At 48.2% G+C, this 25,189-nt stretch overlaps 12 protein-coding genes across 16 annotated transcripts; 7 read left to right on the forward strand and 5 right to left on the reverse strand.

Annotated features, from left to right (window-relative positions):
* Nucleotides 1–4: 4 nt before the first annotated feature.
* Nucleotides 5–4,257, forward strand: FOXG_01090 (stress-induced-phosphoprotein 1). 2 transcript variants are annotated; one of them, XM_018377828.1, is made up of 4 exons: nt 5–313; nt 374–672; nt 726–1,939; nt 1,992–4,257. In XM_018377828.1, the coding sequence occupies exons 1-4, from the start codon at nt 243–245 to the stop codon at nt 2,142–2,144; spliced, it is 1,737 nt and encodes a 578-aa protein (XP_018233622.1). In that variant the 5' UTR covers nt 5–242; the 3' UTR covers nt 2,145–4,257. The 2 variants fall into 2 exon arrangements, with proteins under 2 accessions (XP_018233622.1, XP_018233623.1); XM_018377829.1 differs by having other exon boundaries at nt 5–672.
* A 2,487-nt stretch (nt 4,258–6,744) lies between these two features.
* On the reverse strand, nt 6,745–6,846 carry FOXG_18011 (uncharacterized protein; the record flags this gene model as incomplete). The annotated part of the gene is made up of 1 exon (XM_018398053.1): nt 6,745–6,846. One exon carries the CDS (start codon nt 6,844–6,846, stop codon nt 6,745–6,747), a length of 102 nt encoding a protein of 33 aa, XP_018233624.1.
* Nucleotides 6,847–7,683: 837 nt separating this feature from the next.
* Nucleotides 7,684–9,969, forward strand: FOXG_18012 (nitric oxide dioxygenase). Its single transcript, XM_018398054.1, has one exon. The coding sequence runs from the start codon at nt 8,191–8,193 to the stop codon at nt 9,556–9,558; it is 1,368 nt and encodes a 455-aa protein (XP_018233625.1). The 5' UTR covers nt 7,684–8,190; the 3' UTR covers nt 9,559–9,969.
* Nucleotides 9,661–11,412, reverse strand: FOXG_01092 (uncharacterized protein). Of its 3 annotated transcripts, none has more exons than XM_018377832.1 (4): nt 11,106–11,412; nt 10,606–11,023; nt 10,460–10,553; nt 9,661–10,410 (listed from the first exon to the last, which is right to left on the reverse strand). In XM_018377832.1, the coding sequence occupies exons 2-4, from the start codon at nt 10,721–10,723 to the stop codon at nt 10,170–10,172; spliced, it is 453 nt and encodes a 150-aa protein (XP_018233628.1). In that variant the 5' UTR covers nt 10,724–11,023; nt 11,106–11,412; the 3' UTR covers nt 9,661–10,169. The 3 variants fall into 3 exon arrangements, with proteins under 3 accessions (XP_018233628.1, XP_018233627.1, XP_018233626.1); XM_018377831.1 differs by having other exon boundaries at nt 10,606–11,054; XM_018377830.1 differs by having other exon boundaries at nt 10,606–11,412.
* A 98-nt stretch (nt 11,413–11,510) lies between these two features.
* Nucleotides 11,511–13,642, forward strand: FOXG_01093 (uncharacterized protein). Its single transcript, XM_018377833.1, has 4 exons — nt 11,511–11,718; nt 11,768–12,265; nt 12,323–12,403; nt 12,456–13,642. The coding sequence occupies exons 1-4, from the start codon at nt 11,709–11,711 to the stop codon at nt 13,421–13,423; spliced, it is 1,557 nt and encodes a 518-aa protein (XP_018233629.1). The 5' UTR covers nt 11,511–11,708; the 3' UTR covers nt 13,424–13,642.
* On the reverse strand, nt 13,099–14,527 carry FOXG_01094 (uncharacterized protein). Its single transcript, XM_018377834.1, has 4 exons — nt 14,326–14,527; nt 14,231–14,277; nt 14,143–14,180; nt 13,099–14,096 (listed from the first exon to the last, which is right to left on the reverse strand). Exons 1-4 carry the CDS (start codon nt 14,402–14,404, stop codon nt 13,535–13,537), a joined length of 726 nt encoding a protein of 241 aa, XP_018233630.1. The 5' UTR covers nt 14,405–14,527; the 3' UTR covers nt 13,099–13,534.
* A 1,103-nt stretch (nt 14,528–15,630) lies between these two features.
* Nucleotides 15,631–17,047, forward strand: FOXG_01095 (uncharacterized protein). Its single transcript, XM_018377835.1, has 3 exons — nt 15,631–15,896; nt 15,946–16,377; nt 16,428–17,047. Exons 1-3 carry the CDS (start codon nt 15,820–15,822, stop codon nt 16,660–16,662), a joined length of 744 nt encoding a protein of 247 aa, XP_018233631.1. The 5' UTR covers nt 15,631–15,819; the 3' UTR covers nt 16,663–17,047.
* Nucleotides 17,048–17,342: 295 nt separating this feature from the next.
* On the forward strand, nt 17,343–19,374 carry FOXG_01096 (uncharacterized protein). Its single transcript, XM_018377836.1, has one exon. The coding sequence runs from the start codon at nt 17,540–17,542 to the stop codon at nt 19,016–19,018; it is 1,479 nt and encodes a 492-aa protein (XP_018233632.1). The 5' UTR covers nt 17,343–17,539; the 3' UTR covers nt 19,019–19,374.
* Nucleotides 19,375–19,640: 266 nt separating this feature from the next.
* Nucleotides 19,641–21,680, forward strand: FOXG_01097 (uncharacterized protein). Of its 2 annotated transcripts, XM_018377838.1 has the most exons (6): nt 19,732–20,260; nt 20,313–20,677; nt 20,724–20,849; nt 20,898–21,384; nt 21,434–21,598; nt 21,658–21,676. In XM_018377838.1, exons 1-5 carry the CDS (start codon nt 20,060–20,062, stop codon nt 21,557–21,559), a joined length of 1,305 nt encoding a protein of 434 aa, XP_018233634.1. In that variant the 5' UTR covers nt 19,732–20,059; the 3' UTR covers nt 21,560–21,598; nt 21,658–21,676. The 2 variants fall into 2 exon arrangements, with proteins under 2 accessions (XP_018233633.1, XP_018233634.1); XM_018377837.1 differs by having other exon boundaries at nt 19,641–20,260; nt 21,434–21,680.
* A 14-nt stretch (nt 21,681–21,694) lies between these two features.
* FOXG_01098 (uncharacterized protein) lies at nt 21,695–23,334 on the reverse strand. Its single transcript, XM_018377839.1, has 2 exons — nt 23,179–23,334; nt 21,695–23,109 (listed from the first exon to the last, which is right to left on the reverse strand). The coding sequence occupies exons 1-2, from the start codon at nt 23,282–23,284 to the stop codon at nt 21,827–21,829; spliced, it is 1,389 nt and encodes a 462-aa protein (XP_018233635.1). The 5' UTR covers nt 23,285–23,334; the 3' UTR covers nt 21,695–21,826.
* A 68-nt stretch (nt 23,335–23,402) lies between these two features.
* FOXG_01099 (small nuclear ribonucleoprotein G) lies at nt 23,403–24,819 on the forward strand. The gene is made up of 4 exons (XM_018377840.1): nt 23,403–23,511; nt 23,626–23,697; nt 23,744–23,818; nt 23,877–24,819. The coding sequence occupies exons 1-4, from the start codon at nt 23,482–23,484 to the stop codon at nt 23,952–23,954; spliced, it is 255 nt and encodes an 84-aa protein (XP_018233636.1). The 5' UTR covers nt 23,403–23,481; the 3' UTR covers nt 23,955–24,819.
* On the reverse strand, nt 23,931–24,906 carry FOXG_01100 (uncharacterized protein). The gene is made up of 2 exons (XM_018377841.1): nt 24,362–24,906; nt 23,931–24,306 (listed from the first exon to the last, which is right to left on the reverse strand). Exons 1-2 carry the CDS (start codon nt 24,660–24,662, stop codon nt 24,128–24,130), a joined length of 480 nt encoding a protein of 159 aa, XP_018233637.1. The 5' UTR covers nt 24,663–24,906; the 3' UTR covers nt 23,931–24,127.
* Between the last annotated feature and the right edge of the window lie 283 nt (nt 24,907–25,189).

The raw sequence follows: 25,189 nt of genomic DNA on the forward strand, positions 1-25,189 counted from the left end.
TCCTCGCAGGTGCGGGGCGGGGCAGTTGGAGCTTCACCCAATGGGAAGCTCCCTGCATAGACTTGCATCGAATGAGCTAGAAGGCATCCATGGCCCTCTTCCCCACCAAAGATCGCCTGGGGCGACTCTCTCATATTTCATCGTCTAGTAACTTTGACTCTTTGATACCACAGACTCATTATTCAGATCAGAACTGTTCTTTAATAGCTATAACCCTCAGATTCTGTTAATTCACACACGAAATGGCTTCCGCGGACGAGCTTAAGGCTCTAGGTAACAAGGCCATTGCCGAGAAGAACTTCGACGAGGCTGTGTAGGTTACCACCAGTAACAATACCACAACGGAACATCGGGGTTGCTAACTATGACATAGCGCAAAGTTCACCGAGGCTATTGCCATTCAGCCCGATAACCACATTCTATACAGCAACCGATCTGCTGCTTACGCTTCAAAGAAGGATTGGGAACATGCTCTGAAGGATGCCGAGAAGACCACCGAGATCAAGCCTGACTGGGCCAAGGGTTGGGGACGTAAGGGTGCTGCTTTGCACGGACAAGGCGACCTTCTAGGTGCCAATGATGCGTATGAGGAGGGATTGAAGCATGATGCCAACAACGCCCAGCTCAAGAGTGGTCTGGCTTCAGTCAAGAAGGCCATGGAAGCCGAAGTTGGTAAGCAATACACCTATATATGACAAAAATTACGGCAACTAACGCTTCTACAGGAGGACCTCAAGATCCCAGCGGTGGCCTCGGCCAAATGTTCAACGACCCTCAGTTGATTCAGAAGCTCGCCTCAAACCCCAAGACGAGCGGTTTCCTCGCCGACCCCTCATTCATGGCCAAGCTCCAATCGATCAAGGACAACCCTTCAAATGCTTCTGAGATCTTCAGCGACCCCCGTTTGTTGACAGTCATGGGTGTGTTGATGGGTGTTGATTTGGAGATGCGCGAGCGTGAAGTCGACCCCAACGCTGAATCTCAGGACTCTCCCATGCCCGATGCCCCACCAGCTCCCAAGCAGCCCGAGCCCAAGAAGGCCCCTGAGCCCGAACCCGAGCCCGAGCTGGATGAGGAGGCTCTCGAGAAGAAGAAAAAGAAGGAGGAGGCCGATAAGGAGAAGGCCTTGGGTACCGAGAACTACAAGAAGCGTAACTTTGACGAGGCTATTGCACACTACACTAAGGCCTGGGAGACCTTCAAGGATATCACTTATCTGAACAACTTGGGAGCTGCTTATTTCGAGAAGGGTGACTACGATAAGGCCATCGAGGCCTGCACCAAGGCTGTTGAGGAGGGACGTGAGATCTACGCCGACTTCAAGCTCATTGCCAAGAGTTACGCTCGTATCGGTACATCTTATGAGCGCAAGGGAGACTTGGAGAAGGCCGTCGAGAACTACAACAAGTCCCTTACCGAACACCGAACTCCTGATGTCCTCAACAAGCTCCGTGCTGCTGAGCGTGCCAAGACTGAGGCTGGCAAGAAGGCCTACATCGACCCTGCCAAGGCTGAGGAGGCTCGTGAGGAGGGTAACAAGAAGTTCAAGGAAATGGACTTCCCTGGTGCCGTTGCTGCCTACACAGAGATGACCAAGCGAGCTCCCGATGACCCTCGTGGTTACAGCAACCGAGCCGCTGCCTTTGTCAAGCTCTTCGAGTTCCCCAGTGCTCTCGAGGACTGTGACACGGCTATCAAGAAGGACCCTACCTTCATCCGAGCTTACATCCGCAAGGCTCAGGCCTACTTCGGCATGCGCAAGTACTCTGAATGTGTGGACGCCTGCACCGAGGCCCAACGCGTTGATCAGGAGCACCACAACGGTGCTAACGCTCGCGAGATCGAGCAACAGCAGCAGAAGGCTCTCTCGGCCATGTACTCTGCCCGTGATAACGAGACGGAAGAACAGACTCGAGAGCGTCTGATGAAGGACCCCGAGGTAAGATTACCCACCGTTACTCAATGGCTGAAACATTTACTGACATATTTAGATCATGGGACTCATGCAAGACCCCGTGATGCAATCGATCCTCCAGCAGGCCCAGTCGGACCCCGCTGCTCTTCAGGAGCATATGAGAAACCCTGGTGTGCGGTCCAAGATTCAGAAGCTGATCGCTGCTGGCGTTATCCGGGTGGGTAGATAAGCGAAGGAGATGATGGCGACGGTGATGGGTTACAATAGGGAAAAATTGCTTTTTCAGACATGGAATCCCCTATCCGGAATCTCATGGGAAGGGGAAGGAATCTGGAGCGTGTGTGATTTTGAGTTGGCAGATTACTTGACGTGTACGAATTAATACGGAGTACCAGGATCATTTGCTGGTTGCTAATGAGAAATGAAACTTTTGAAGCAAACTGATACATCTTTTTTGGGATATCATATGTGATTGTGATGTGAGATGGTGTTCACGAATGGTAAATGAGATAGGCTATCCTAGTTGTTGGCCTCGGTGTTTCAACTAATGACACATGGCCGGGAGTTGATACCGTTATTGGACAACTGAGAGGAACTCGGTGTAGTATTGCATGCGTATACTGCGATTATCCGTGTTTAACTCCCGATTCTTTGTTTTCTCACGACAGCGAAGACAATGTGAAGCCTCTCCGGCGCCCAACACCAACGCCACACCGGCTCGACTATAGGAACGAATCCCACCAACAACTTCTTTTCAAGGGGACCGGGCAAAGCTGAAAAGAAGAGGGTGTATAGCAACTGAACAAATAGATGAGAAGCGTGGAGACACTACACGTGGAGGACACGAGGTGATGCAGGAACACAGCGAGAAGTGAACGGAACGGGAAGAGGAAGAAACGTGTCTACCACGTTTGACGGTTACAAAGAAAGGAGGTTGAATTTTCACAATAAGCAAAGTGAGAGCTAAATTTGGCGGAGAAAAAGTTCAGAACGGGAAGAGTTGGACCCGAAGGTGGAAAAAGCAAGTTGACTCTCAAGCTAATGAATGTCAAGGAGAGAGGAGGGTGTGTGAGACTTGGTGAAGAAAGCTAACGGCTCGGCTTGAGGACAAAGCAAAGGAAACAGGTCGGGTCCGAGACATTGAAAAAAGAAACAAACATTCATGTCCGCGGACCGGGATATGAGAAATCATGGACATGGAGAGAAAGAAACAAGGCGAACTAAGACATTTTGCGGAGGTTTTCAGTTTCAGAATAATATTCAAGACAGGCGTTGAAATTTGACATATTGAAACAATAAATCACTTTATTAAGTTGTTGACTTATGCTGCTGACAGCACATGAAGCTCACGAGAATAGTGACGATGCACTAGTGAGCGGTTCAAGCTAGAGTCATTACAAAGCTCCAAACGCCAAGAGCTTATTTCTCCTACCAATTACTTTACGAGCATTGACGAAAATATTTTATCTCATGCGTGGCGCCTGTATAATGACGATATTTCCTTTTCTCGACCGTTTCCGTTAACGTACATCAATGGCTTTTTAATAGTGGGATGCTCATCTTGTTTGTGTGCGACACTAATGACTCGACTGCAAACTAATATGATAACTGACGAACCCAACACTGCCCGCGCTTAGCTTTTGTATCTCTTCTCTTCTTCTTGTCTCATTTGTGTTGGTGTTCTTCATTTGGTGCGGCTATGAACTGATGTGGCTGCAGAGATGGCTTGGATGTAACAAATAAGAAAAGACAGAGGCTGAGGGGATATGATATTGGTAGCCTCCTATTTGGTGACGGAGAAGCCGCAGAATACGGAAACAGACGAGGTTTGTGGGGAAGTGTCTCTTTCGCGCATATTGTATTCGGCCGACGGCGAGATCCATATCTGTATGATGCATGTCTGGGCCTATGAGTTCAGATATGTAAGTAATTATCTCAGAGGGGTTATGACGAGAGTTGACCCTCTCCAGTTTTAGCAGGATCGTCGATTCACAGATGCCCTGTTCATCTGTTGGATCTAAGGTTGGAGGTTGTCAGAGGCCCGAGAGCAAAGACCAGGGCCACCTCGGAGGAATTGTGAGTGTAAGATGCTGAATCACTAGGATGTTTGGGAGAGAATACGCGAGTGCAACTGTGCAAACGTGCGAGCAACGATCATCTTCGGAGAAGCGAGGGAGAGAGTTTTTCTTAGTCTTTATGATGCATCGTAAAAGAAGTCGAGATGGCTGGTATCAACCCTCGGTGCTACGGTAAGAAAAAGGAAAAAAGGTGCTGCCACTAGAAATGATGGAATTGCCATGATATGATATGATCAGAGGACTCAATTCAACGTTGAATTTCTCTATTCTATTCTTGTTTGAGCACTTTCTAGTTGAAGGACTGACGTTCGTCTTCACACGAGGAGGCTCTCGTGCCCGTTGGAAAAAGTTTGTGGCAGCAGGGGTTTGTCACTTACAAGGGTATGATAGCCTCCCAGCTAAACCCCGGGCGGTGCCGTCGTACGGTATATACCCCATACCTGGGCAATAACTGTGCTAGAGCCTAGAGATGCAGGTGTCGATCTATCCAAGGCTGAGAGAGAGGACCCGCCGTGTGCCGAGCGAGTTTCAGTGCCCTTGGGCATTGGGCATTGGGGATCATCTCTCATCTTTTCCACATTCATTGTCACCAACATGAACATGGACACGGGGTAGGTTACATGGTAGATCTACTGCCTCTAACATATTTCTAATGTATGAGTCTGAGTGGATGAGAAGCCACCGTTTATGAACTGGACCAAGCGCACCGCTCGCCAAGCAAGACTAGAGACTAACAAGAAGAGATTCGACCGTTGAAAGATTTTTCATCTCATTTTCTATTAGGAGATCTCGCCGGTGTTGCCGAATTTTAAGAATACGATAGTGTCTACTGGCTCGGAACTGGAGATTCTGAGTGAGGCCTCATGAATCTTTATGACATTCCGTCAAAGCGGAAGAGTATCCGTCATTTTGTTCTCATCTCGTTAGCTAATATTAGCGAGCTCGAGATGCAATGGTTCATCCTTTATCCAGTTGGACCTAATACTAATCTAGATCATCGAGGAACGGTTCTTGGCTATGGATATCGGGAATCTTGGGTGCTCTCGTGATGCAGGTACACATATCACATCAGACTCGTGGTTGGTCTAGATGCTGTGCAGTTGGGTATGGATAGGGCTATGCAGTTACCATGTGTGATTGTAATGGATGGTAAGAAATTGGGAGATATTCTATAATTTGTGACGTATCATTCTGATTCCTATCTTCTTAATTACAGACTGAATTGCTTCTTTCATTATTGTTCTGCTCGAATGACCATAAATGCATGCGTCACTGTAATTCAGTACAGTCAGGGCTGCTGTAAAAGACCCAATTAATTATACCGTTGACTTGACTGGGGGCCGCTAGTTTAGACTTTCTCAAAATCACCTTTTTTCTCTGGACCCTGAGTCGACTAAAAAGCAAAGCAACCGGAGAAAGGACAAGCTTCCCCTCAGAAAGAACGAGAATAAGGGAAATAACGGCCGCTGAGAAAGAAGAGACGAAGAATGCGGGTGGAAGACAACCCGATGTCCCGTCCGTCTCCGGCTTTGGCCGATATCTACGGAGAAGCTGTCAAACAGATGAGACTCAGGTCCCAGTATGGGGTTCAGAAAAGCACAGAGCATCTAATTTGAGCCCGGACGTAAGAATAAGTTACGGAGAGAATCGACAACGTTTGAAAGGCGGCGGGAGCTAGGAGTGGTCGGTGCGGATCTTTCTGAGCCAAAGCTACGGGCTGAAGGTGTTTTATGTTACTTACGAAGCTCTGACTTGGTAAATGAATGCATTGATGAGATCGGAAACACGGACCATTCGGAATACTCTGGGCCTCTATGCTCTGACTCTCTCTCTGCTGTCTTCGGAAACGAATATGGAGAAGCAGACGGACGGCATTGACCGGACTGTTTATTAAGTTAGGCTGTTGTGTAGTACAGCTACGTATGTCTAACTATGTCCTTATTCGCATGGTTCCGGGTTCTTCTTCTAATGCCAGGCACAGGCACAGCACACGAGATTAGTTCCGTAATCGAACAATTCCGAATGTCTTCTGGAAGCATTCACTCATCAATCTCTGTACCTCGGTCGAACCAACAGACAATCTCAAGTCCGAATTCCACTGCCTATCATTGTGGCACAATTGACACGCCGTTTCTGGCCAAAACGCTGACGATCCCTCTACTCACAAGCTTTACTACGCACACTCAGTTTTCAGATGCAATACAACCTCGGTCTGCAGTCACTGTAACTATGGCAATCTGAAGGTTTGGAAAGGATTCCCATGACGCAGACCTCAACGGTCGCGTGAGAAGTGGACTCTGTCAATGGAGATATCTGACCTAGACCTAGCATTTTCGCGTGGGGGAGAATTGAGATTACACAACCTGTCAATTAGATACCCTTGATTCGTTAACTGAAGCTCTCTTAATCAGCCAACTGTCAGCTTTCTTGGTGTTGTTGTTGGGTTCAGCTCAATCCTCTGCCGGCCGGTGATGATACAATCAAACCACCCACCACACACAATGCCTCTCTATTGTTGCGCCACGGCCAGTCACAGAGTTTGCGTGGCTGCTATGACCCGAGCCCAGGTACCGAATTTGGGGTGAGGTAACCTCGAAACTAGTGCCGACAGGACGCTACGGGGGAATGTGGTAGACAGGGAGTTTGTGGGTGCAAGGGTCCTTTTGGTGTTGAAGTGAGGCCATGCTATTCCCGAGAGCAACAGCTTGGGTGAGGTTTATTGCTTTTAGACTGGCTAGTTATGCAGAGCGTTTAAACGCTCGTTCTATCTCGGAACTTCTCGTCCTTGGAATACAATACTCGCTGAATCTTTGACCTTTCGTACATGACCTGTCGTTTTCGAAGCTCACTCATAAAGCTGCAACTCCTTGAGAGTCTAAGACGGGCTGTGAAAGCCAATAAGTTACATGTCGTTTGTTTGCTTGGATAATGTTTGCTTTTCGTCTCTTGTGATTTTCCGTGTTACAAAGCAATTGCCTAGAATGGCGCCTCCAAGTTCTGGGCCCTCGCTTCCGGTTGGTCACATCTGACGTTCCATTCCTCAGACATGTGGTTGCCATGCGTTGAGTTGCATTCTTGTTGTCTCGCGTGGCTACCGCATGGCTTGAGACTCTAGGGATTAGGGATTGTATGTACGGCAGATATCCCCGTCGATGATATACTTGCCTAGCTACTGTAACTTAGCTGTAGATCTCCACAGAGTTTTTGAGATCAAGAGCTACTGGAAGGGAACTAAGTTAGTTAGTGATGGGCATTCCTTATGTTGTTTTAGAGGTGAAACTTGAGTCAAGCTGGTCTTGTATGGCTTGTACTCTGAGTTGAGTACCTTGGAAACTAACTGATAATTACCATCGCCACAGGCCATATCCGTCAAGCCTCAAGCTATCAAGTTGACTAAAAAGAGAGATTTCTTGTGATTTGGTTACCGAATCTAGAATCTAGATCAGCCTCGTTTCTCACCTGTTTCTGTCCTCGGACCATATTCATAGCCAAGACTTCCCTAAAAGATTCGTTCTCACTGTCCCTTCAGTGGAAGCCGCCGGGCCACTCCAAAAAGCAAGGAGAGCCTGGAGCTTACAGGGCCCGACCCCACTAACAGAAAACCTCCACCCACCTAAAGGGAACTAACAATGGATCCCAGCTGTTCTATCGTACGACTTCCTGAGCTTGGATTTCCCAACATCCATCCACTTCGCTTTTACTTTTCACTCTCACTTAGATACACCCTCTATCGCCTGGGGGTAGTGCTAAGCCTACCACGAGGAATAGACGGCTTGTGGAGAAGCCCGAGTTTTCTTTCTTTTCTTTTTCTCTATGGCCATGGTTATAATCTCTGTTTGTGGGTGTATCACCCCGTCCACTCTAATTCAACTGGGGGCGTGTGATATCTCAGTATCCATGCCATACCATGCCATGCCCTTGCTGTGTCATGGCCATGAGCCATGAGGAGGAGGAGAAGGAGGATATAATATCTGGGGACAACTCCCTCTCAGACTCATCTCTCGACTGACGAACTCTGCTTCATTACAACATCTCATTCCTCTACTCATCTGCTACTCTACCAATCTCGACATATACAGCAGTAACACGAAGCATTGTCGACATTTCTCAAGACTCTGTCTATTCCATAATCAATCTCACCCTTCTTAGAGGTGTCTCTTACTACTACTTCAACTGTAGTACCCCATACTCCTCACAATGGCTCTGTCATATCAACAAACCAGGCTCATCCGGGGCACCATCCCCGCCCTCACCGACCACGGAGAGCGCATCACCACCATCTTCTACCGCAACATGCTCCGTGATCACCCCGAGCTCAACGACTACTTCAACACCGTCAACCAGGCCAACGGTCGCCAGCCTCGTGCCCTCACCGCCGTCATCCTCAGCTACGCCAATAACATCAACCACATCACAGAGCTCATCCCCAAGATGGAGCGCATGTGCCACAAGCATTGCTCCCTGGGCATCAAGCCAGAGCATTATGCCATCGTCGAGAAGTATCTCATCGCTGCCTTCGCAGAAGTCCTCGGTCCTGCCATGACACCCCAGGTCAGAGAGGCTTGGATGAAGGCATACTGGATGCTTGCCAAGATGCTCATCGGTCGTGAGGCTCAGCTCTATCGTGACTTTGGCAAGTGGCAGGGCTACCGTAAGTTCCGTATCGAGAAGAAGGTTGAGGAGTCTGATGATATCTACTCCTTCTACCTCGTTCCTGTCGACGGAAAGCGTCTTCCTCCCTTTCAGCCCGGTCAGTATGTTTCTGTTCAGGTACCCATCGCCGACAAGGGCTATGTCCAGTCTCGCCAGTACTCCCTGAGCGAGGCTCCTCGACCTGACTACTACCGCGTTACCGTCAAGCGAGACGAGGGACTTCACATGACCCGCAGCGGTCGATATCTCGGAGGCGATGCCCTCAACCCCGGTGTTGTCTCCAACCTCCTTATCGACATGAAGGACGAGGGTGATATCGTTGAGTTGACTCACCCTGCTGGCGAGTTCTACCTCGACATGTCCAACACGTCCAACGTTCCCATTGTCCTCATCTCTGCCGGTGTCGGTGTCACTCCCATGATGTCCATCCTCAACACCGTTTCCGAGCGCCAGCCTCATCGTCCCGTCTCCTGGATCCACGGCTCCCGCCGCTCCGTTCCCTTCTACGACCAAGTCCGCCGTATCGCCCGTAACCGCCCCAGCTTCCGCACTAATATCTTCAAGACCCATCTCGCCGAGTCCGATGTCTACGGCGTGACCTACGACCACGACTTCCGCATGGATCTTGCCAAGGTCGACAAGGAAGATCTCTACCTTTGCAACAGCTCTACCGAGTACTACATTTGCGGCCCTGAGCAGTTCATGCTCGAGATGGCTGAGTATCTCAAGGCTCAAAAGGTCGATGCCCCTCGCATGCATTTTGAGCTCTTCAGCACTGGTGACATGGAGTTCAAGGTCGATACCCTGAGCATCGGCTCTGCGTCAAGGGCAACTTCCATCAACAGCGACGAGGCCAGATGCCCTAGCTCTGGAGCCATCTCTACGAATGGTGCTACTTGCCCCTTCTCATGAGTTTTGACCATATTTAAGCTGAACGAACAAAAACATAAAACTATTTACGGGGCATCTCTCGGTCATGGGCTAGATTACGGGAAGTGATGAGGCGTTACGGATCCGGCGCATATCTTATTCTTTATTGTTGTATCTCTTGTTACAAGATTCCCTTTGATGACAAATATTCTCTCTGTCAAACCATAATACATGTTCATGTTCTACTTCTACACTACAAGATTAGGGGGTTTCGACGACACATTGGGCTTACCTGAATGAAACGGCGGGAAGGAAAAGTGCGAGATTTGGGCTGGGATTGGGAGGTGTCTAGAAAGCGAAAAGAGAAATCAACAGAATTTCATTGTTCTACCTGAATAAACGAACATGCTAAAACATGATACTCTCCATCTATATAACCACAACTATACCAAATAATGAGTGAATAAATTGGTGTGTACGTGGTCCCGTACTCGCTTCTCAAGCGATCCCCCGTCTTTGCCCGCTACGGTGGCATGGCAGGGTAGGCTGGCCAAAAGAACACCTGAAATCAGGAGACAGATGACGAACAATGGAAAAAACCGCTTATGCTAGTAAAATATAGGAGAAAAGAAAGCAGAACAACGGCTGTTCCGTTACTGTTCGTAGTTGTGGAACTTCTTCCAATGCTTGAGCAGATTGTCCTGCCTCGTAAACTTTGAAGTACACCCCTCAAACCCGCAGATCCTCTCCTCGGTGAGGATACCCTTGCTCGCCGCGTAGGCTCTGTGAGAAGTTCGGTAGTGGCGATCCATGTCCCGCTGCTCTGCCTTGGTGACGTTGCAGTTGGGATCGGCTTTGCATTTGACAGGCTTGTTGTGAGTTTTCATGTGTTTGCTGCGTCGTATTAGCCAAAACATTCTTTGTTTCAAGTTTAGAAACTTACTTTAGGTCTCTGTTACTGCCGAAGAAGCGGTCACATTCTGAACAGTGGTGCGGAGTGGTAACCTGGGCTGTAGACGATGAAGCTTCCGGTTGAGCTGAGATGTCGTTAGCTTGTTTCTGTTTCAACTAGAGATGCATGTAACATACTAGGCTCGGCAGTTGGATAGGAGCTGGGGTAATTATGGGTTGCATAACCAGACCCTGAACTCAGTAAAACCTCATTGGGGTTGACAGTTGCAGGTTGCTGCGTCATGTAATACAACATGCTTGGATCCTGAGTCTCTGGAGTACTCGAGGCTGTTGCGTATACACCTGAGTTGAAGTCAGAGACTTGTGAGTCGGCGCTCTACTGGCTCTGACTTGGACCAGCCTGGCTGTACGAGGCAAAGCCCTGGGTATCAGTATATCCAGGGTATGAGGCTTCGGAAGTCAGATTGGGATCAATGGGAATGTCGTCCTGTTGAGATTGGTGAGATCTGCTGGAACGACTGTGTCTGTGAGAACGGTCACTTCGTCGTGACATGTCTAGGATATGGTAACTCTTAGAGTATGACTTGCCGAAGAGCTAAAAGGATGGCGAGTATCACTGAATGAATCTGAAAGTCTTGGTGTTAGCTCTTGAGAGGATATTGAAGGGAAATTTATACTCATTGAAAGAGCCTCTTTGGAGGCCGGCTGGGGGCCGACAGCACATTCTCATCTCTGTGATGTTTGACAGAGGTGACTCGATTAATACATGAACAAGAGGAGGGTTGAGAACAAGATAGAAGACCCCAGATACTGAAAGACGGAATACTCAATGGCGGAGCGTGGATATGAGACAATTCGCGATATTACGACTCTGCCTTGCCCGACATTTGCGACCCAAATCCAGGCCAAATTCGGTGAGATTTATCATATTCGTTGGAAGATTCAATGAAGATAAATATCAAATAAGGCGATCAAGAATGTTGGAGGCCGGCTGGGGAGAGATGCAGATGTTGGTCACCCCGCATGATGTGATGTGATTGACTGATGGGCCTCCCAAACTGGCCGGCCTCCAACATGAGGGTTGGACAAGGCAGATCTTATGGTCTGAAAGAGTGTAAAAAGTCAGAGAAGCTGAAAGCCTAGAGGCCCCTTGGATGATCAAAAGCTATATAAGAGCAAGATTGTCTCTGAAAGACTGACTTTGGTAACCGCAAACTGCTCTTGTTGAATATACACTCCGGCTTATTGCACAAACAAGGCCCTTGATAGCAAGATCGATCATGACTACTGGTAAGCTGACCCTTCATCAATGAGATTTACAATAACTAACGGTCAACAGACGACATAATCTCGCTAAAGTCCAGGCAGAAACGCCGTCTCTATGAGCCCATCGTTCTGTACAAGGCTCTTACTGAGATCACCCACGAACAAGGCGCTCTTCGTCCTGCTGAAATCCCAGAACGGCCAAGAACCGAAGAAGAGCGATACCATCACTTTCTCCACAAACTAGCCAGTATCTGCGATAGCACAAAGGGCGGTAAGACCGTCACTTCAATCGCCATACTCGACGAGGAAGAAAAGTACAAATACGTCTTTGCTTGCAACCAGATATCCGACAGAGACCTCAGCGATACACGAGATCTCCTAACAACAGTTCTAACAAGTCTGTATGACTTCCATACATTTCCCCTGGATAAGAAGAACACTGTTGAGAGTGAAATTTTGAAGAAGATTCTCTCGTTCAACTCGCCAAGGATCAACTGCTATCTTAACACACTAAAGGCGAAAAACATTGTGGAATGCTTGGAGTACTGCCAAATGCAGACAGACACAGCCAGTAAGCCAGACTGCCCGTATACCGAGATGCAAAGTAAAAGCTAACAAGAGATTATAGACACCTCGGTTGAGGAGGGTTTGAGAAGTCTTGATAGAGCTATTGAGGATACAACATTCAAGAACATGGGCAATAACGAGTGTAAGACTCATGGGTCTCGTGTATTGCCACACAGGAACTAATCAGAAACCAGACTTCGAAACTTACAGCACGATTCAACACGCGCTCGAGAGGTTTCTTACCCGTGAAGTTAAAAGCTACATCGACAAACGGGCCACCAATGGTCGCTTCAGCGAAGGCCGGAGCTTTGTATGCTGGTCAGAGTTGCGGCACAGCTTATCGCGTCTTCAGAGCTACAAGAAAACTGTTCAAGATCTCATCGCAGCAGAGGGAGAATGGCCACATATTTTCCAGGAACTCGAAGTTGTTTCAGTAAAGTCCAGTCAGACAGAGCCCAACCCCCTTAGTAAGAAGAGCGAGAAAGCTTCCAACATCATTGGGCGTATGTGCAGCAATGAAGCTTCACGACAGCGATATTGTGATCTTGCGCAGAACTTGCAGAGGATGTTTGACTTGGATGACCGTATACAAACCCAGTGCGCCAAACCTACTTTCAAGCCATATGTACACTGCGAAATATTGGTTCTCGAGTGGATAATGGCCCTCAACCGAGAAATGGCCCAGAAACATCACCCAGGGGTCACGTTCTTCAATGACTGGAGCTACATTGGAAGCAGTAAACCGGCATGCCAGCTTTGCCGCTACTACTTCGACACTGCAGGTCAACACAATGGTATCCGCACTCGAGCAGGCCATGGTAACCTTTATGTAAACTGGCGGTTTCCAGATCTTCACGAATCTGATGGCACTTTCGGTCAAACGCGACGGCAGAGCATCTTCAACTCAATGATAGAGAAGATTCGTCAGGATGCTTTTGGGATCCTGGTGACGAGGGACTCGGGGGGTAAAAGGCACGATTCGAGCACCCATCCTCTCATGTCAGTGCGGTATACCGATGTTCAGACGGAGTTGAGTGTTCATGATCTGCCCGATGTCGATGAACTGGGCGAGGATTTAGCTATGGGGCTCAGTCTGGACTCGCCGAGTAACAGTCTGGAGGAGTCGGACTTTGATGATGAGGATGGTGGAACTATTCTTTGATGAGAGTCGTTGTATTTCAGGGTGTCTATTTCGTGTCTTTCTTTTTCTTCTCTAAGCTGTATCTCGTTTATCTCGTTAACACGTGTTCCAATAAATTCGATAATCTATGACTTAGTGGTCATTTCGCTTGTGCCAGGGAGCGGTAGCCTCAAGAAGGTCCTTGTGAAGCTGGCTATCACCACTGATCTTGTACACTTCGTCAATGATATTGTTACGCTGCATGAAGATCAAGAAGCCACCCCAGACAAAGTCAGCGTAGCTAGGGGTCTTTCCCAAGAAGAAAGGTCCTTCGGAGTTCTCCTTCAACAGAGCCTCAACCTCTTGGATAGGTGCCTTCGCGTTAGCCCAAGCCTGCTGGCCGCCCTTCTCCTTGTGGAACTCATCGAGAGGCTTGCCGGCGACCTTGGATCGCGTCTCGTGCCAGTACGGAAGGCTCTTCTCGCTGAGGATGTTGGTGGGAACGGTGTAGAAGTAGACGGGTTGAAGGGCGCTCATGATCTTTGGCATGATGGAGAAGAGCTTGGCGAGGACGGGTGAGTCCTTGTGGACGGAGGGCTCAGGGTGGTCCTTCTCGACGCGCTCGAGGATCTTGTTGGAGTCCATGATGTATTCTCCATCGGGGAACTTGACGGTTGGGATGGTCCATGTTCCAGTGGCTGGGTTGGCAGGGACACTGAAGAGTGTTAGTTGAGTTGTTGTGAGTGACATTGACTACTTACTGAGGCTCAAGAGTGGGCTTGATGTCGGGGTACTCGAGCTGGTCATTGATCAATAAAAGAAGCGGCTATTATGGGATTCTTGACGTACCCATTCGGTCTTGTAGTCAATTCCCTTGAAGTTCAAGAGAAATCGAGCTATTGTACAATTAGTAATATATCATGAGGGGCAGCAGCTTGACTCACTCTTCCATGGGTTGAGAGACCAAGCACCGACAGGATCTCGGCTTGGGAGATCAAAGAGGACGTATTGCTCAGATGACATTGTGAGCTATTGGTGATAGTGAATGAATGATCTGGTGTAATGGTTGAGGTGAAAGTTGTGAAGATGAAAGAGGACCTTTACGAATATGTCATTATCAGTTAATCTACACGAGCTCCAAAGCTCGCTCATGAGGGGGAGGAGGGGCAATAGTGGGGAGCTGAGCTGTCATGGATGGGGATCTTCGGTTCTGGGCCGAGGAATTTGATCAACGAATCAGCGTTGATCTTTGGAACATTCAACTCGAGACTATCTTTAGAGAAACCATCAGAATTTATTCTTTACCAGGGACAGCCACTGTACTATGTAGACATTGTGTTGTCAGTCATGCGTCATGACGATGATGGATGGACCCCTGTTTCTGACCCGGGAGCCTAAGCTCAAGCCATAGAATACATTCTCAGACATCAAACTGTATCAACCAAAATCCTTTGTTGGCAGAACATTCATTGGCTAATAGCTTGTATAGATATTTTCATTTTGCTAGATGCTTAATCTTGAGTGATTGGAGGGAGAGTCCAGATTAGGCATCCAAGTATGGGGGCCGGGAAAATCAAGTGAAGCAGTAATAGTGGCGAGTTTTGAGCTGTCATCATGAGTACACCACTCTACTCAAGACAAGACAAACACTGCGTCCATCAACAAGGAGACACCTCCCTTATACAATTCGAAGAAGGAGGCAATTTTGCGGCGCGCCCGACAGCCTTTTGATGATGACAAGGGATAAATGACAGCGTCAGCTTTTTTCAAACGAGGCAGCCCAACCATGATGCTCATTTTGTAAACACAAAGCCAGGTCAAGTTGACAAGGCATTAACCTGGGTTCCGACCTAAACAACCTTAGATTTTCTCTTCATTAGAGAGGTGCTGGTTGCCACCATGCAAAGCTTGATGCTCGCGTATCGTTATCGCCAGCAGCACAACATGAAACCGCCATCTTTGTCGGCTACACTACCAACTTAGGTTTATGAATCTCCCTCAGCCTTATGGGGATAGAAGCGACGCACAAGATGGACCATTCAACACGGAATTCCGTGTCACCACTAACAAAAAAGGCCAAGATAGTGGGGAACGAGAGCGAGAGCGACAGGATCTAGCTAAGCATTTTACCCCTGTCGTTATGCAGCCACCACTCAGCCCCAAAAAGAGGATCGGCGGACCAATTCAACATGGTCCAAATCCTTCGACGTCACAGATAGCAATACTGTTGGTTGAACCTTGGGCTGAGACACAGCCACTGAGCCTTCCTACATATCATCTGTAGGCGTTGAATCCTACTCTATGTGCCTAGAATTAGCTCCTTGCATTGCATACAAGAGACCCTTAGGCCCCCACCTCGGTTCTTCAATTTCCTGCAGCTCTTGTCTTGTCAGATTTCATCGTACAGCACAGCGATAAGCGCAGCAACACACAACACAATGGCCACGATACAAAGCACTACACCGCCTGACATGCTGGAAAAGCCAGACTTACCACAACGTCCTACAACTCCAAGGTCAGTAAGCTACAGCTCTGTTTTTCTTCCATTAGCTAACTTGACATAGAGTATTTCGCACCGTTGTCCACGATGAAGGTCTTCCAGAAGTTGTCCACTCAAATCAACCCATAAATGCCACAGAGTACTACGATGCTCCGATACCAGTAGACTCAGAAACAGACAAACGATACAACGAAGCTCCCATTCCAGTCACAACACTCGACAAATATGAACCTGCACCTGCGCTGCCAGTTCGTCCATCTTCTATAACACCACAACCTCAGCAACCCTACCCCTACAGCCCAGGCGGTTATGCTCAGCCACAACATCCCAGCTTCGTCGCTCAGTCACCGCAACTACCGCCTTACAACAGCAATGAGGTCGTAACATATGTGACGCCACTGGATCAGCTTGGAGATCATCCCAAGTTTGTGGATTGTCCGTTCTGCAGACATCGTGCGGAGACGCGAGTGAAGAAGATATCTTCAAAAATGACACAGTAAGCTCCCCAAAGCAGTTCTTAAGACTTTCGAATCTAACAACTCTTAGTGTTTCTGCAACAGTCCTCGGGTTCACAACGATAGCAGGCGCTGCTGTTCCTTATGCTGGGAAGTGGCACTCTCACACAGCTCACTACTGCAGCAACTGTGATCACAAAGTGGCCATTCGAAAATGGGGATCCAGTCAGATGAAGCCTCTGGGGACTCCCGATTATCTGAGGGAGGTATCGAGATATGGCCCTGCTCACTCGCCGAGCATGTCCAGTAGCTCGACGAGAGGTTAAAGATGATCTATATGAGTAATAATGAGGGGCTGATACCAGGATGAGAAATGGTTTTCAAAGAGGGGGAGAGGAGCTGTTAATCGAGTTCGATATCTACAAGACGCAGGCTCATCACACAGCATTTGGTTTGATTTTAAAGGCATGAATATCAAGTTCACGAATTGTAAATGCGCAGTTATAGGTGCCCTCTCTAGCAAGGCCATTGGTGGAGAGATACATAAATCTCGACAATTGCTTCGTTTGCAAGTCTCATCGGGCAGACTCTTATAGGTAAGTACTGATCAGAGAGCATTATTGATAGTTGAGAATGGCATCGTCTGACCAATCATACACTGTGATAATGTCGATCAGGGTTTGGGGAAGCCGACGGTTTTACGGTTCCACGGGGCCTGTCAGATGCTTATTTTCTGCCCCTGCCCTGTCAGATCTCAATTGAAACTGAAAGGAATTGTTTCAGTGCTTTACCAGTCTGTAGAGAACAATTATTATATTCTATGCTGTTATAATGTAGTTTTATCGGCATGTTGCCGTCCTCTGTAGGGTGTCTTCACAGCAGCTCGCCAACACCAGAACTAGTGCTGTATGGCTCTGTATCAGTGATCCCTACCTGGGACTTGGACAAAAACAGACTCAATTGAGAAAAGATACTTCTAAAACTCCTCGTACGATGCCGATTCTGTCTACCAGATGCTGTTATGTACTCCAATTGGCTCAAAAGCAATAAAATGGCTTTGTGGCGTCAATTAACTGCGGGACTACCACCGCCTTAGAGCACTTGGGGGTTCAGGGCCCATTTTCTTAACACCAGTTTCACTTCTCAACAACTCCCACCTCTCACACGGCACCTCCAAGCTCGTCGTCGCACATCCTCGCAGCAATGGAAGAATCAACAGAGCACCACGACATTCTCGTTATAGGAGCTGGTCTCTCTGGTATTAATACCGCCCACGTTCTCAACCAGAGACTCCCCCACCGCTCGTACACGATCCTCGAGGCGCAATCGGCCATTGGCGGAACATGGCGCTTCTTTCGATACCCAGGCTTTCGATCCGACTCGTTCATGACAGCTTTTGGTCTGCCATGGCATCCTTGGAAACATAAACAGAAGATGGCGCAAGCAGGCGAGATCGTGGAGTATCTAGAAGAAGCTGTTGATGCAGCAGGCTTGAGGGACAAGATTCGGTTCCGACATAAGATGCTAGCGTGTGAATGGCGGACAGACGAGCAGAATTGGAAGATAGAAGTTGATGCGGACGGTCAGCGAAAAACCTTTATCGCCAACTTCGTCATCAGCTGCGTAGGATATTATGCGTACGACAAGGCTTTTCCGACGACAATTCCTGGTCTCAAGGGCTTCGGGGGGCAGGTCGTTCATCCCCAATGGTGGCCTGAAGACCTCGACTACTCTGGCAAACGCGTCATTGTCATCGGATCAGGAGCCACAGCGATCACAGTTGTCCCATCACTTGCTGAGAAGGCAGGGATGGTGACTATGCTCCAGCGCAGTCCGTCCTTCGTCATCTCCCGACCCACGACTTCCAGCCTCGACTCTTGCTTGAAGTCTCTGCTCCCTTTCTCATTAGCATACTGGTTGATATATTGGAAAGACGTGTTCCTTGAGGTCTTTTCCACACAGTTTCTCCTCAACTTCCCTGCATTGGGTCGCAAGGTCTTGATGGGGGAGATGCAAAAGGCACTGCCCAAGGACATTGACGTCAATGTTCACTTTAACCCCAGGTACAATCCTTTCCAACAACGACTCTGTATGTGTCCAGATGAGGACTTCTTCAAGGCTCTGCATCAGGACAACTGCGAGATTGTGACGGACACAATCGAGACTGTCACAAAGGACGGTATTTTGCTCGAATCCGGTCGCAAGCTCGAAGCCGATATAATCGTTACCGCAACGGGGTTGTACTTCCAACTCTTCAGTGGCATAGCCCCGTTAGTAGACGGGCAGCCCATCGAGGTTGGCTCACACTACGCCTGGCGTGGCTGCATGGTCGACTCTGTCCCTAATATGGGCTTTGTGATGGGCTACGTGACAACATCATGGACGCCTGGCGCCGACATTATGGCCAAGACATTGATAAGTGTTATCAAGGAAATGGAGAAGACGGGGTCAACAAGTGTTATGCCCGTGCTCGATGAAAAGGATAGGAGCAAGCCGCAGAAGCTACCCGTCAGTGCTACCAGCAGCTATTTTGTCAAAGCTGCGGATCGTATGCCAAAGGTGACTGATGAAGGTCCGTGGTATGGACGGGTGAACTTGGCCAAGGATTGGTGGGCGTGGTTAATGGGTGATATGTCGAGTGGGCTTCTCTACAGCGGAGGACAAAGAAAGAAGGATATCTGAGAAGTAGATATTTGAGGGAAAGAACAACGCCACGAGTTTGCTTTTCGGGATTGTTGGATCTTGATGGCGTTTGCCTGTGATCCGGCATTGCCGGAGGGTAGCTGGCTGACACGATCTATGAATGATGAAAAATGGCATCTTATCTGGATCCTTGCAAGTTCGTATCTTACATATAACTCATGCTGACCAATTCTAAGCATCTGAATTGAGACTTCTTCGTCTTCCTTTCTGCCAAGGCTATTGGCTGCTGAAGATACCTCTATAGTCAAACTCGGGCTTGGGCCTAGAGCTAGCACAATCGAAGCAAAACGCCTCAAGCTCTTCCCCGTCGTCGGACACTTCCGTCAACCCCGCGATTGGTTCTTTTACTAATTCGTTATTCTCCGATTCGTTTACTTTCACGATTGAACAATCTCGATCACGGTGAAGATTCGTTTGTACTTACTCATTTGCACATGCTGGTAACAGCCCAGAATTGTTACTTTCGGTTACATCCCTTGCCTAAACAACCCTGCCTTATCCACGCCAACTTCTATCAATGTGTTCGGTTTGACGAATCTGAAGATCTGAAATAATGGGACACCTGATCCTACGCCGCTCCATGGCATCCACGCGGGCCGGAGTTTAGACTAATCTAGTCTAAAGTCAATTCCCTTGCTCTTGGTCGATCCAGGCAGATCGAGACTGGTAAGTCACAGGTCACATATCATCTACTTGACTTGCTCGCCGTCGTTATTATTCAGACCTACAACACACCTTATCACGGTCAATTGATCTGTCACCATGGGGTTTCTGACAGATCAATCGCTAACCAAGATCTGTTTTCGGGTTATCATTGTGTTACTTATCGCTCAGTCATTTCGTCTTGTTCGTCGCTGGTCTCGTCTACGCCATATTCCTGGCCCAGCCAGCGCAGGGTGGACTTCATGGTGGCAGTGTCGAGGGGCTTTTAGCGGTCGCTATCATGAGCATTTAAAGAACGCAGCAGATCAATTCGGTACGACATACTCATCAAAACACTACCAAAATCACTAACAATCAATGGGCCCTCTGGTTCGTATTGGTCCCAATGAGGTGCTCTCAACAGACCCAGTTGTGCTGCGCAACATGTCCGCTGTGCGAAGCAATTATACGAAAGGGGATTTTTATAGCAGCGGCAGGATAGTTCCTGGTGTTGATAATGTCGTCTCTGAGAGAGATGAGGCTAAGCATAAATTTATGAGAGTAAAGATGGCACCTGGTGTAAGTCAATTCAAGGATTGAATCGCTCTTCCGATACTGATGGCTTCTCAAGTATTCTTACAAGGAGAATGAAGGCTTCGGCTTCGAGGCAGGCATAGATCGTCAACTTCTCAACTTTATCTCTCTCATCGACCGAAAGTACCTCTCAACTACAAGTGAATCACGGCCTCTTGACCTTGCCGAAAAAACACAGTTCTTTGCCCTGGATGTCATTGGCGATGTATCTTTTGGTGAACCATTCGGATACTTGACGAAAGATGAAGATCTCTTCCAATACAATGAGATAAATGCCAGTTCACTGCCGGTCATGAACGTGGTATCCGTCTACCCCTGGCTAGGAAGGGTTGTTCATCGGTGGCCGCTAAGTCTGTTGCTGCCGCGGGAAGAGGACCAGGTTGGTTTCGGACGACTGATGGGGTGGGTTGGATGTCAGTTCATGGTGGCTCAAACTGACCTTTTTTAGCTTCGCGAGGCACTTTGTTCGCAAAAGACTGGCCGAGGGGATCACGATGAAGAAGGATATGATGCAGATGCATATCAGCAACGGCATGAATGAGGAGGAACTTATCCAACAAGCCTTCATCTCAATGTAAGTTCCCTCAAACCACTCCAAAGACCTTGAATTGACAGACCTCAGTATCGCTGGTTCAAACACAACCGCGCACGCACTTCGAATGATCATACTCTCCTTAATCACAAACCCGAACGCATACCGCTCCCTCATCGCCGAGATTCGAAAGGTCACCTCGTCAGTCAGCAATCCCATCTCCTGGGCACAGACGCAAACACTACCATATCTTCAAGCAGTCGTTCGCGAAGGTCTGCGCACGTGGCCACCAGTAGCTGGTCTCGGCTTCAAGCAGGTCCCTCCGGAGGGCGATACCATCAACGGCTTCTTCGTCCCCGGCGGAACGCAAGTTGGTCAGGGGTTCTACGCTGTTGGTCGATCACGTCTTGTCTGGGGCGAGGATGCTGATGTTTTTCGGCCTGAGCGATGGCTACTCGCTGGTGAAGACAGGCTAAGGGACATGGTAGCGGCGTTGGACACACATTTCGGACATGGGAAATATTCGTGTTTAGGAAAGCCGATTGCTCTCATGGAGATTCACAAGGCTGTATTCGAGGTAGGTAAGCCTATATAATGTACCTCGGATAGTTGCTAACAGGTGCTAGTTGTTTAAGCGCTACGACTTTGCTATATTGAACGCTGAAAGACCTATCAAGACCCAGACTTCAGTCTTTCTCTTTGCTTCAGACTTTTGGGTCACGATCACACAGCGTGATGACGAAGAGAATTGACTTCGAGTGTGCGATTAATTGGACGCGAAGCTGTAATACGTATATATCTCATATCTTAGATGTACCATATAAGTCATATGAATTTGACATATTCATAGATCTGAAGCCGGCATCGAATTACATAATGCGTCACACAAGGGATCACATTTGCAACACCTCTCGTGAGGTTGACTGGGTATTCATTTATTCAAGTAACACACATGACAAGTAACTCCGCTTGTCTTGTATCGATTGAGTAGAATTAGAAAGGTTTCCGCCACTCTATGCTCAAATCTCCTCTTCTTCGGGTTTCCTCGATGGCGTACCAAGTGTCTCAAGCCCTCTAGCTCCCACCATTTCCACAGGCGCATTTGCTGGAACTTCCACGCCCTTGCCTTCAACGACCTTTCCTTGTCCCATAGCCTCTTGGTATTTCTTACCCGTCTCATCCAGCAAAGCTTGTACCTCCCCTTCTCTTTTCACAATATCCTCACGTTCCTTCTTAAGCTTCTCGACACGATTTTGCTTCCCCTTCATCTCCTCTTCCATACCCTTCAAGGTAGTCTGCAGACGAGCTAGACATTCCGTCAAGCTTGGTAGAGGTGATATCTTGGGCGGTGCTTGTAACAAGTCCTGACTAGGATCTTTCCGAGGCTTCTTCAAGCCATCCATACCTGCACGTGTCTGTGCAGCCTCGTATGCGATTCGTCTCTCAGCATCGCTATCGGAGGAGGAATCTGAAGTGTGTCCTTCAGCAGCTGTGATGAGTTCCTCCATCATCTTGCGGTCTTGTTTCCGCCTCTCCTTTTCGGCACGTCTGCCCAAGGAAAGTCCACCGTCTTCAACGTAATTATCGAAACCTTCACCGAGATCTTCATCCTCGGCTATTAATCGTGTATCGTCCTTCTTTTTGCGACCAAATGGATCTTCTTCATCATTTTCAACCGATAGAAAGTCCTTCTCCAGAGCTAATCGTTTACGCCGTTCCTTCTTTTCTAGAATCTCGGCTTCCGTTAGAATAGCCGTTGGTTGTGTCTGGCTGAACTCCGACGAATCAACAACAACAGCGCCTTCAAGTTCAGAAGCATCCAGGTCCATGAGATCGGCGTCATCGGGCGGCAGTGTTGATGGCCTTTGTGGAGTATTTGGTGTTGATGATTGTAACTCTTCAAGGTATTCTTTGCTGTATTTGGGTCGGTCGTCATCATCCCCAATAGTCCTCATGGGAAGTCCTTTTGTGCCCAGTCCTCTTTTGATAGCGCTATTTTCCAATGCTCGCCCCAATGGCAACTTCTTTGGAGTGAATAACTCGGCGGTCTCGTCATCTCCTGCAGCGCTATCGTCTCCACCAAAGGACAATCGTGAAGATTTATTCGATTTTTTCTTTCCTTTCAAAGATCCTGATCGACTAATCGCTGGTCGAACCACCACTGGTCCATCATCCTCGTCGTCGTTCGCGGCTGGTGCGTCTCCCAGGCCTTCACTATCAGCAGGATTGAAGCTCTTCCTTAGCCCCGACTGTCGAAATGGTTTCCGACCAGCTTTTGCGCCAAATACTGGTTTAACAGGTTCTGTATTCGCAAGGGTCAGCCTTGATCCCATCAGCAAGAGTCGCATTTTCAAGTTCTGGGAATACTCACCATCGCTACCAGCACTGTCGCCACCTGCTACTGAAGGGGCATTTTCGCTGGAGTCCTCATCGGCGATCTTGATGACCTTGGCCTTTCGTTTCGCAGAAAAACTCATGATGCGATTGTTTCCAATGTCGGCGCATTAATTGAGAGACGGAAAGTTCGCGACGCGGGTGAAAGTGACGTGCATTTTGGCTCGATATCTTATCAGCACGTGATGTTGAATTTCCGCCCAGAGAAATGGAGATAGCTCTAGGCCGCGATCGCGTCGCATGAAACAGCATCCAACTACTCAACCATTTATTGCTCAAGATGGCGCCCGCACAACCTGAGCTGAAGAAGGTAAGTCTTGATCTTTTCTGCGTCGCATGCTCCTTAACTTCATCTTCATCATATCACCCGGGCTGAAGCATTGCGATCTATTGGTGCTGATCCATAGCTAACTTTTCTATACAGTACCTCGACAAGAGACTGTTCGTCCAGCTGAACGGCAGCCGAAAGGTCATCGGTATCCTCCGAGGTTACGATGTGAGCAGTATTCGTGCGATTATACAAACAAAACTAACAGAAACAGGTCTTCCTGAACATTGTCCTCGACGAAGCGGTGGAGGAGAAGGATGGAGGAGAGAAGGAGAGAATTGGCATGGTTGTACGTTTTCCTGACGCACTCTCAGACCACAGAAGACAAGATACTGACATTTGGACAGGTCATCCGTGGTAACTCGGTAGTAATGCTCGAGGCTCTCGAAAGAATTGGCGGCGATGACCGACGTGGAGACCGATAATCCTGAAGAATGGCGGAAACACTGGAAGAGACGACGGAAATTATGTGATCTTTATTGGCGTTAAGGTCGAAAATGAGACAAGTCCTTGTGGGCAGTTTGTTTGGGTCACATCTTACTAGATATCAAGAGAGGATATCCTCGAATTGTTATACCATGTCCAGCCAAACGCTACACTACTCCTTCTTCTCCCAGGCCTTCTTGTCATAGGAGTCCATCAACTGGCCATCATACGCTTTCTGCCAACCCTTGATACCTCCAATCAGAATTTCAGCCTTGGTCTCGGTCTCTTCAACTTCATCGAGATAGTCCTGCATCCAGCCTGCACATCGTGGACCTCGGCTACCGCAGCTACCTGAAGATTAATGAGTAATAGGTCGGGGATAGATATCTAGGAATTGATGAATTACCGCAATAAAAGATGATTCTCTTGATACCTGCCTGTTTGACAAGCTGATAGATCTGAGGACGTGTCTGATACAACGTATGAGCGGGGAGATTGATGGATGTAGCGATAGTGCCACCCTCCCAGTCCGTCCTTCGAACATCAACTAGCAAAAAGTCCCTTTGGGCATTCTTTCCAGAAGCTGCATTCACTTCAATGAGTTTTGCGACAATGGACGGGTCTGTTCGAGGGCATTCGGCCTTTGGCTCAGGGAACTCCTCCCACCATTGCTTCTGCGGGGTGTCCTGCGGGGCGTCTTCTCCCATGATGTGACTTTTTTAAGAGAAGAGAGTAAAGTTTCGTAACCAAGCTTTGAGATGTCTATAGCAATGATCTTGAATCAAGACTTGGAAATGATTGTGTACAGTGCAGGTTGAAGGTAAGAGAACTTGCACTTTGTATCGTGGCTAGGTGATGATGACGGGATGCAGCGCCCGACCCGGAACTTTTACCCCGAATTAAGGTTGTACGGCAACATCACGGGTCGGATTACAAATGCCTTCCACGCTCAATATAGTAATTCTAAAGAAAGGGCCGTTGATTCAGTAGACGGACTAGAAAACCATAGGCTTGCTATTGTGATATACTTATGAAAAGGGCGTTTCTTTCTTGTAGGACTGGGTAGAAGCCAACGTCGATTGCCAAGCGGATAACTACTAATTGAGAATCCATGAAACACCATTCACAAGTCTTCATAATATGAAAGGATGATAGAAATTTGCAAATGAAGGCATATGTATCTTAAGAAATGTGTTTTTTGTTCTTTAAAATATTGGTATTTTAATGTAAATTT

The sequence above is a fragment of the Fusarium oxysporum genome, chromosome 1, assembly GCF_000149955.1.
Source record: "Fusarium oxysporum f. sp. lycopersici 4287 chromosome 1, whole genome shotgun sequence".
Taxonomy (NCBI): domain Eukaryota; kingdom Fungi; phylum Ascomycota; class Sordariomycetes; order Hypocreales; family Nectriaceae; genus Fusarium; species Fusarium oxysporum.